The sequence below is a fragment of the Coloeus monedula genome (genome assembly GCF_965178545.1).
Source record: "Coloeus monedula genome assembly, chromosome: 2".
In the NCBI taxonomy this organism is placed as follows: Eukaryota; Metazoa; Chordata; class Aves; order Passeriformes; family Corvidae; genus Coloeus; species Coloeus monedula.
The window spans coordinates 101,170,325-101,181,590 of record NC_138782.1 but is presented as its reverse complement, the minus strand read 5'-3'; the positions used below and the strand labels follow the sequence as shown (position 1 = coordinate 101,181,590).

Genomic DNA, 11,266 nt, shown 5'->3' with positions numbered 1-11,266 from the left:
AAAAGCAAGAAAATGCATAATTTCTGCTAGCTCTGAAAGGGTTGTTTGTTTTGGGATGTGTCAGGTGGGACTTAGTTGATATTTAGATGCTGAATTTAGATACTAACTAGGAGAAACGGAAACAGATTTGATTCCCTCTTCATATGCACTGTCAGGAAATACTTAGTGGTTTATATACAAGAGGAATGGAAATGAAAAGCTTATTTCTGTAACTATTATTTATTCAGCACCTTCATTTACAGAACCTGTCAGTGTCTTTATGCCCACAGTTGTGTAGAGGTTTTTCACATATGTTAACAACTCTTCAATAAAACCCAATTTGATGAACTTTTACAGCATTGTAAAATGGATCAGAGAAAGTTTTAATGGGCAGTATGTTCACAGCCATTACCAATACACATTCTTCCATTTTCTGCCATCTTGTAGGGATCAGTGTGGAGGCATTTGTAGCTGCCCTTAGTGTTAATGCATATAGCAGAAGGAGGGCATGGTGGATTAATTTCATTTTCACATTCATCGATGTCTGCAAAATGAATACACACAGATCAATAATAATTGCAAATTACAAAGGGGCTACTAATTTCTCATAAACATTCTTTTTACAAGTATTCATAAATGAAAGGCACTGTACACTTTCAATGAAACACAGATAATAATAAAGATCTGTATTGTTACAGTTTAAAGCACAGAGTGCGGGGTTGTTGTTTTGCTTGATTTTTTTGTTTGTTTGTTTTAAAGCTGGAAATGATGAAGAAAAAAAATTTGCTTTTGTAATCCATCAAAAGCTACAAATGGCAATTGGCTGGATTTTCAAAAATGCAAACCCTAAACTTGAGAGCTCTTCTTGCACATGTTTATGTCCTAAGACTTTGATTTCCTCTATAAATGTTTTCATCCTGTGCTCTGTTGAGATAATGAAAATAATAATGCAGATACAGTTCTGTAGACTTCAAAGCATGATTTTGAGGAGCCAAGTTTTCAGATTAGCTTTGGTTACAAAATTTATAACCATAATTTGTGATATCACTGCAAGGATGGCTGTTTCTAGATGCTATATCAATTCTGTGAAATGACAATATCCTGGCAGAATGTTGAGCAGATGAACAATTATCCATCAGAAAGTGTGCATACACATATTGTTCTTGAGGCCTTTCAAGATCTTTCACTCTCACTTTCTGATTATGTGATGAAATGGGAAACAGCAGTGCAGGAGAGTGTACTCAACAAGGGGGAAAAAGAAGCAGTCTTTTCCTATTTCTGCACCTTTCTTCTTTCTGTGTAATATTTACTTGCATGACTGAAGTCATTTGACTAAGTGTCCAGTGTTATTTTAGTTAATTTCCCATTGGTTCTGTATATCTGACAGCTTGTTTTATGTCTCTGACCAATGCTCCTGTGAAGCACTGCAAACCCATACATGGACAACTAGCCAAGTCTTCAGTGTCTTGGCTTTATCCCTTTCCTTCTCTATCACAATGTTTGATCTGCTACATCAATATAAGTAGTTATTTTCAATCAGTATTAAAAACTGACCTGTATTTACTGACTTAGTTTAGGATTGTCACTCAAACCACTCAGGGAATTCTATCATTGGAAATAGGATCAAGCCCGATTCTCTAATTTTAGTAGGAAACAGTAGCTGTGCTCAAAGATAGTTATCAACTAAGACAGTGAAAACACTAACACAGCAAGGAAAAATCTTAAACTTCAGAAGTCTTAAGAAAAAATAACTTTCATAACGCTTCTTTGAAGCAGGAAAAGAATCTGTTGTTCAGGATGAAGATTTCTGAGTAAGTATTACTCCCTTCAAAACTACATTTTGAGTTAATGTTCACTGGCTTAATCATTGTCCAGGAAAGAAAACCTGTGCCTTTGCCTGAGCTATAATTCAAATATGCTGCTTCAGCTTCTGTAGATCCATAGTCATGCTATCTGCTAACTAGCTAACTCTTCTTCATCACTAAATAGTGCATGTCAGAGCTGACCAGCTCTGCTCTGCTACTCAGAGAGCAGTAGTTTACTAAAGCAAAGTAATCAGAGTTATCTATTAGGAGTATGACAGACTTAATATAAAGGAAGATAGCATATTCTAGCACTAAATAACTTCCTGAATCAATAGAAATTATATCAGTCAAAGCGCAAGTTAGCAAGCGGGAATTAACAGCTCTCAGAATCCTATGCTTTTGCCAGCAAGCCACTCTGTCTTTTCCAGAGCAGCATATAATTTTGAAACCATCTGCAGAAATGCTAAGCTCTATCCTCCTCATTATATTGCTTGATTTATTCCTAATTTGCTGAACATTTAAAAGAATGGGAACATATTGCACAGACATGCATGGAACAAAGTGCTTTCTACTGTAAAACTCAAGTAGCATCTGCATAAGTGGGCTTTGATGGTTTTCCTTTAATAAAGACATTTCTTATTTAATATATGCAGCAGCTTGTCTTCCTATAGCAAATATACAGTCTTTTGTTTACATTACTGAACATATTAAAAGAAACTAGGACAAGGAATGATTCACTCATTTAACTTACTTATTCCATTCACTGCCAGAACATTAATCTATTGAAAAGGTTTTATTATAATTCTTTTAACAGCTTTATTTCTTTATATGGAATTTATGTGGGGGGAATGCAGTGAATAAATAGGATTTGAATAAAGAAAAGAGCTGCAAATTTCATTTGACTTTTCCCATACCAGGTATACAATTCGAATGAAAAGCTTTCTATTCTGCTATCACAGAAATACCAATAAGCTGACTTTATTGTGGATGAGCTGCAGTACTTGCATTCAAATTCATTTACTGCCACCCATAATTTATTTTGAAATAGGGCCTTTTTGGGTTTAGTTTTCTCTCATATTCTTATAAAGCAGAGCAGTGTGAATATATATATATACATACATATATATATATATATGTGTACACACCCCCATTATAAACACACACATTTGATATGTGAACAGAGAGAATTCATTCTTAACATGAAAAGTGAAAGTCTTGAAATATTTTCCACATTTTCTTTCTAACCTATTCTGTTGAACAGTAAAAGGCAAAAAGGAAACAGAAGATGAAAGAGTGATTAAAATAACAGAAATGGGTTTCTGTGAAAATGTGCATGAAATAAAATATCTGTTTACTGATTTTTCACCTGCTCTACTTTTTTACCTGCAGAAGTAATTAACTTCTGGAAAATCTTGTCACAGCTCTTAGGGAGAAGGAGGTTGGACCTAAAGTGATTATTTATTTCCTTAATTTCACTTATTCACTTCATAGAATCTTTTTTTCACTTTTACTAAATTTATTAGGATGACACATGACCTAGTGGTGCAGAGCTCAATTTTTATCTAGAGCATCCATTGAAACAATGCCAGGAAAATGACAACCGTCTGCGATGCTGTTATGTTGAACGTAGGAGGAAGCAATGTATAATTCTGATTTGCTATCTCTTTTCCTCCTTCCTCCTTCCCCTTTCCCCCCCGTCCCTCCCCTGCCAGCTGTTAATAGACTTGATTTTTGCTTAATTAGGCAATTTTTATTGCCATTTCCCTATCATCAACTTGATTGCTGAATCAGAATGGGTAGAGATTGAGATAGCAATTCTGGAGAAAGGAGAGTTTCACATTATTGTGTTGTTACACCTATATCCCCAGGAGGCTAACTACAAGAGAGCATAGAGTGAATTCACATCTGATGAGCTATGCTGGACTTTATCTGTAAGAAAATTCAGAAATAATAATAATAATAATAATAATAGTTACCTATACAAACTGGAGCCTCAAAGTTCCATCCTTTACTTGTGCAGGTTAATTGCTCTTCTCCTTGTAATTGGAATCCATAGTGACATGTATAAGTCACTGTAGATTTTCCAGATTCTGAACAGTATAAAAAATCACCATTTTCCACACTCTTTGGTGTTCCGCATAGTTCATCTACAAATAGAGAGTCTGTATTACAGGCTTTTAAAAAATTACCACCTTACACTTGCAAATGGATGGTATTCTCCATTATTGCCATAAATATTAACTTCAGTGAAATTTTTCACATTTTTTAAGGTGATCAAGATTTTAATTGTTAATTTCTGGAAAAGAATTTATATGGAATACCACAGGTTTGACTTATAATCCTCATAAAACTAGCATTACAACATAACAAGGACATGGACTTGTTGGATCAAGTCCAGAGTAGGATAAAACAGATGATCAGAGGGCTGGAGAACCTTTCCTTTGAAGAGAGAGGCTGAGAGAGTTGGCATTGTTCAGCCTGGAGAAAAGGCTCTAGGGAGACCTTATTGCAGCCTGTCAATTCAAACAAGTTTTTTAAGTATGATTTGAACAAAATTTTTACCAGGCCCTGTTGCAATAGGACAACAGGTAAAGTTTTTAAACTAAAAGAGGGTTGATTTACATTAGATATAAGGAACGGATTTTTTAAAATGACAGCTCTGAAACACTGGCACAAATTGCCCAGAGGGGTGGTGGATGTCCCATCCCTGGAAACATTTGCATTCAGGTTGCACAGGACTCTGAGCAATCAGATCTAGTTGAATATGTCCCTGGTCATTGCAGGTGGGTTGGACTAGATATACTGTAAAGATCCCTTCCAAGCCAAAATGTTCTATGGTCCTAAGATCCCACTTCTACATGATAGAAATACTAAAGGTCTGATTCAGACCCAAAATTCAAGATTGCTACAACCAAAGTCAGTATTGCTCCTTACTCTCCCCTTTCCTCAGAAAAGATTAGTAACTACTAGATTACCTTCCTGATAAAATTCTTGCCAAGCTTCTAAATTCATCCCAGGTATATTGTTACAATGCTTAAAATCCTGTGGAAACTTTCCAAGTTGAAAGGCGTCTGCTGGCACTTCAGAAATTCCTGTGTTGTCACAAATCACGCGGGACAATGAATGTTTTTTGAGTTCATGCTTCTGAGCTTCTGTGAAAACATTATCATTTTCCCACCAAAATCTGGAAAGATTGATAGAAACTTGTTTTGAAAAGATCAAATTCAAAGAGCTGTTTATTCTTACTTTCAAAGTACCTCATATAGAAGACCAAAAATAAGAATTACAGCAAAAACAGGTGAATATAACAATAATAAAAGTAAATGCCATGACCATACAGACCCAGTCAAAAAAAGGCTAGTGCGAGTCTAATGTACTGTTCAACTCAGGTAATGTGTTAAAGCCAGCAGAATTGCTTTTCATTGATTAAACAGGTCCACAAAAAAACGTACAGTCCTGAGAAGAGAACTTAAAACAGATTTGACTGAACTGGATCCTTATGCCTATGCACACTAGTATGTGCTATTCACTCATAAAATCTTTAAAGCATAAATTACAGAAGAATTAGAGGAGTAGACATAATAGATTTCCCCATACCAAAGCTTTTGAGTTCTGCTTATCCTTACTGAATGGTTGCAAGGAAAACAGGTATTGTTGAATGCTTCTCTGGTTAATAAGGAATACTTAATTTGCTAAGAAACCTGTAGCTATGCAGATTAATTACAGTAGAAAAACATGAGACAGTAATTATGCTTTTGATCATACAAAAAGTAAGCTAAGGGTACTATCTGGAACAAACAAGAGCTGCTTATTTTTGTCAGATCAGGAGTGTGGTGCCAGCGCAGAGGAACCAGTTTGTGCTACAAAGGTGTATCTATCAAATGGTGACATTATATAAAATATATATGTATGCATGCACATATACATATACATTTAAAGGTAAAGGGAAAGAACACACTGGGCAGAAAAAGAAAGAAAAAACATTTTGTATACAAAGACATCATTAATGGCAAAAATACTTCCGGAGAGTTTGATAGAACATTTCTATTAGTACACTAAAAGTGATAAGCACTACTAAACTGCTTAGTTCCCTGTGGTACTCAGGCTCAGGACAGTTAGGATTTTCCCAAATGCTAGGCAGGATTTGTGGTAACATGCCTGAGGACAGTCAGCAGAAGAGCATGGGAGTGATTACACAGTACAGACTGACTTCAGGTTTAACACAGGACTTATGACCCATAATACAGGGGCACGTGGCTGGGGGTTTCTAGAGAAGTTTGCGAGTTTGTGTTTACATTTGCCTGATAGAAAGGAGCAGCAATATTGACTGTGGAAATCTATGCAAACCTGGCACATGTGCAGCATTTGAAGTTTTTATGAGCTGCCTGTAAAAGTACCATGCAAATGGGAAGTCTGGTAGTTCTGTTTGTGTTCTGGGGATGATGGAGACTGCCAGTGTGCCCTAGCATGGCTTTTCAGGGCAAATTTGCCAACAGGAGCATACCTGCTAAATAAGGTAAGTGCATGCAAAATTTTGGAAAACTGGCTTTATTTTTAGGCCAGTAGTTACCTTCAGCAGCCTGATTTGTTAAAAAACCTGTCCCAATTTGCCTATATTGAAGGAGGAGGCAATGTACAGAACCAGGGGTGGAGTGAATGTCCCACACCTCAGCAGCACTGTGACAAGAAATGCAGGAGAGATGGAGGAGTTGGAAGGAGAAAAAAAGAAAGGAGCCTTCCTCCCCCACCTCACCTGCACATGAAACCTCCCTGAGCATTCCAGGCCCCTTCCCATAATCAAAGCCATCAAAGACTTTTCTCCACTCAGTTCTCCTACACCTTTCATTTCCCCTTTCACATACATTAAAAATTATTCTACTTTCATCACAAAATTCAGTTTTATCTACAGGCTTAAATGAAAAATGATTTTTTAATCTATCCAACAGATAGGTGCTTACGCTAACAAACACTTTGGTTTGCCCCATTCAATTTTGTATCAGGTGACCAAATCCCTAAGCAAAGAATGAAAATGAAAAGAATTTTTTCTCAAATATTTCAAATCCGGAGATCACAAAAATATTCAGAGGAAGAAGAGATGGAAGGAGGCTAATGGATCAGAAACAATTTGTTTCAGGTCATGCGGTCAGGGTTAAGACAGTGCCCGAGTTTCATACACAGGAAGAAGAAAACCTTTACTGTTTTGTCAGATTGTTGACTAAAGATTTTAGGGCTATCAGAAGTAGGAGTTCAGTCAGATGAAAATTCCAGATAGTCCTGATTTTTGAACTTAAAGAATACATTAGAAGAGTTATTTTTAAATCCCTGCTTACAGACCTGTCAATTAGGGTATCTAGTGCATGTAGGTGTCACTGGTGCAGTTACAGATAACACCCAACATTCCACCTGACCAGACACTGCAATGAGGGTTAGACTTTTCCATTCTTATTTTGTGACAACCATAACATGTTGTTACGTACTGCTAACTTCTCTTAGGTGGTTTCTTTGTTATTAAAGACAGAACACCATTTCGCTTTTAAGTTAGCTGCCACAAACTTTGTGGCAGAAACCTGGGGAATTCTGTCATTATTAGAACTGTCTTTTTCTCAATTTGGAGATAATGTATTAAATTATGCTTATATTTATTTCATGCTAGTAGTATTATAAGACGCTGAAAATTAAGTAACATTGTAAGGCACTGAATAATAGAAAGGAGGCTGAAAGGACCTCCATAGGTACTCCTTCCCCTGATAGGGACAAGTATGCCTGTACAATTTAGATGACTTTCAACCATGTTTTTAACACAGCTGAATAGAATGTTTGTTCTCTATACTGTTCCTGCAAATAAGACACCACTGTTATGATTAGCATTGCATTTTCTTGTGAGCTAATTAATTAACATTTTTTAAAGTTCAGATTTAAATTCTTCCTTGGATGATTATTTCCATAATGGTTTCTTTCCATAACAGTGACTTATAAGAGGAACTTAAAGGTCATTGTAAGGACCAGATGTACTTAAAACACCCCTGCTAGCATGGTCTGAGCAGTTTAAAATTAGTCGTCTCATGAGATCCAAAATTACTGCCACAAGCACATGACAGAAATGAAAAAAGGTTGGTTTTATAATTGCTTCACAGATATAGCAAGATATAGACAGCTTCTTCTACCCCGTTGTGACCTGAAGCTGCATTTCTCCGGCTTTCCTGGTGTGAAGGGTTGTACTGGCACAAGATCCTGGTGGCACCTGTGCAGGGCTGGTTAAAGTGACATACTATGCTGTGTCCAGTGAGTCAACTCTGGGAACACTCTGTGGTCCCAATTCCCATAAGGCCAGGTATGTGGTTTTTATTATCCCCTCTATGAAGCCTGAATCACAGCTTTTTGCCTATCCCTTCTGACTTTGCTGCAGTTACCAAAGAAAAATATTGAGGTTCTTCCAGCTCCTGAGCTCAGTGCAGCACTCAGGGGGAATAAAGCCTGCACAGTACTACACCCATCCACCCAGAAGTTACTGGCCCCTGCCAAAATGAACTTCTGGTGGCACCTTGCATTTTCAGCAGGACTGCACAGCTGGACACCTCCGTACCACAGAAAAAACCCCCCTGTCATCTGGAATTGAGATGATGTACGAACCAAAGAGTAATTAAAAGTTCACCCCAAAAAACTGAAGGAGCTAAGACAAAAATGTTCAAGGGGCAAAGAATTATCTGTTTGACACATATTTAAGTGGCTGTAAAATCTCCATTGCTACCGGGTTTCTACATGATTTGACTGCAGAATAAACTCACCGGTCACCATCCCTTAGTGCTTTCATTTGCTTTCCAATTATACATGCAAACAGGGGACCAGTTCTAGCACCTGGAAGAAAGTCTTCTACGAGACCGCCAAGCCAAACATCAATATTGTTAGGATTATGGTACAATTCCATGATTTTTTCAGTGACATTGTGATTGGTTATTACTGTATTCAAGTCAGTGTGAGTTTCCAGTTTTGATAAACCACAGAATTCTCTCCATTCATTATAACCTGCAAATATGATTAAAGGAAGATTAGATTTGTCTGTTAGGCATGATATATGAAATTAATAAATTTATAAGCACTGGATTTTGACAACCTCAATCATATTCATAGACAGTTATGTATAAAAAAGTCTGCTATTATTGGTTAAGTTGATCAGAGAAATTATGGCAGGATCTGAACTAAGCTTCAGGGGTCTTCCTCTAAGTAGGTATATCCATGGCCAGATGGGCTATTGTTCCTTGACTGTTAGTTCAGTCTTACCCTGGGCTGCCTGGAGTAAAAAATGTAGTGCAAAAAAACAGGAACAAACATTAAATATTTCTGAAAATGAGGTGTGTACCTAACTAAGCCATCTACACAGCTCCTGGAGATATCTGTTAACACCATCTGTGGTTGGTGGAGCTGATGAGGCTGTGCCTAAATTGACCCATCCCAGAGGCTGGGGACAGCCTGCTGATGGGAAGTAGCTGCTTCAGGCAGAAACCCCCACTCCTCAGAGCTGGTTCCAGAAAGAACAAGCCTCAGGTACCTACACTGGGCACAACCAAATCCACTCACTGGTGCTGTTCTTCTAGATTCTAGATTTACCAGATTATTTTAATCTCAAAAGCTGTAGAATACTTTCTTTCCATCAAAGTTAAAAATACTAACAACTTATATTTTGAAAGAGATTTAAGTTACTTTTCTGATTACCAAAGCTATTATTTAAAGCTTATGATTACATCCCAAATATAAGCAATTATCCTTCAGTTACCAGTTGGAAGAAAAAAATCAAGAAAATCAATAGACCTGGAAGTCCATGGTCACGGCCACGTTGTAAATTCAATGATGATAAATCAAGTGAACCATTACTGGACAACACAAATAGTTTTTCTGTTAACTCCTCATTCAGCAGTTGATCTTGTACCTGCAGTTTTGCTGGATGTGCTAGAAGACCCCTTAGTAAAGGATCCAAGCCTCCTTTAAACATAAAAATAATGGTATTATATGATAAATATAAACCATTATAACTTCCGTAACAAATGTGCATACATATATGCTTCTATGTTTTTAAAACATTGTCCACACAGGCTTTTACATTCAAACATACGTAAAAATTTCCTTTCTTTTAAAGTAGAAGTAATAGTGCTACGAAAAAGCTCCATCTTCTTCAGGTGTAAAAGAACTTGCAACCTGTTAATAAATTCATCCCCCCCCCCAAAAAAAAAAGAAACATCTTCATCATCACTCATCCTTTTATTGTCAATCTACCAGACTGTTTTAATCTGGAGAGTAACATTTTTCTGATTCAGTCAATTATTTAAGTGAGAATTATCATTTGAGTTCTTTTTAGTACTCTGGATTCCATTCAACAACTTAAATAAATGATTTAATTAGATAAATGTGACAATTCCTAATTCAGGATAAATAACTTTGAAAAAAGTTACAATATTCTGTGGAGAAAAAAACCAAAAATCAACAAAATCAGTTTAAATAAGACCATACCTTCTTTAATGAGCCTCCAAGGACTAAAGAAAACTTCATGCAAATGAAGATTTGGGAGTTCAGGATCATCTAAATACTGAGCATTCAATCGCCTTACTATTGGTTGGATTGTTGCATGACCAAAACGAAAAGCAGCTGTTGAAAATACATTAGAAACCGTAGGATTCATTGTGGGATCATAACCTGTATAAAGGCCAATATACAGATTAAAAGCATCTGGACCAATGATTTTGGGAATGTAATCTCTTAAAGTAATAATCTGAAAGAAAAGAAAAAGAAACATATTTCAGCTTTTCTATAGAAGAATGATAATGAATCCCAGCTGCTAAATGCTTTTTTCTTCACTCATCTATGCCCAAGCATTTGGCATAACTAAGAGCAGTGTTACCTGGAAAACAATATCAGTCTTATTTTTGCAGTAAGGGGACAGATGACTGGAGAGAGTCCATGGTACAGCTCAGAACAGAGCAACAGTCAGGCCCTGTTGGGTCTTACCATAGATGCTAGACCAAAGCCTCCTGAGCAGGGATTACCAGTGCTGCTCATTTACAAACCACAGGGGTAATCCAGCTCACAGGAGGTGTGCTGAGATTAAAAATGCAAATTATAATGGCCTTAAAATTGGCAATGAAAGCATGAAGCACTATAACGTCTTTCAAGAATGCTTACTAATGTGAACAGATGCTATTTTCAGACATATATTTGTGACACAAATCCTCTTTTATTATTATTTGAAATGATGAGGCTTTAAAATACCGGTGCCCAAAATCCCCTTGTAGGCATTTTATACTAAACTTAGGCCAATTTATAGACTCCTAAAAAATATACTTCAAAAATTAAAAGACTGATAAACACCTTCTGTCAAATGCTTTTATGATGTAATAGTATTGCAGTGGCATGGAAAAGCATATGACAAAAGGAAAGAGGGGAAAATGTTCTAATGTACCAAATAAAATGAAAATACATTATAGGTTAAAGAT

General features: G+C 36.6%; 1 protein-coding gene across 1 annotated transcript in view; it reads right to left on the bottom strand.

Moving 5' to 3' along the window:
• Positions 1-219: 219 nt before the first annotated feature.
• TPO (thyroid peroxidase) overlaps positions 220-11,266 on the bottom strand; it is a gene marked incomplete at both ends in the record, with an annotated part of 58,104 nt that continues 47,057 nt past the window's right edge. Inside the window, 7 exons of the mRNA XM_082276773.1 lie at positions 220-302; positions 392-523; positions 3,761-3,931; positions 4,760-4,968; positions 8,570-8,807; positions 9,591-9,761; positions 10,287-10,545. Of these exons, the coding sequence (XP_082132899.1) occupies positions 220-302; positions 392-523; positions 3,761-3,931; positions 4,760-4,968; positions 8,570-8,807; positions 9,591-9,761; positions 10,287-10,545 (1,263 nt within the window). The remainder of the gene's footprint in view (positions 303-391; positions 524-3,760; positions 3,932-4,759; positions 4,969-8,569; positions 8,808-9,590; positions 9,762-10,286; positions 10,546-11,266) is intronic.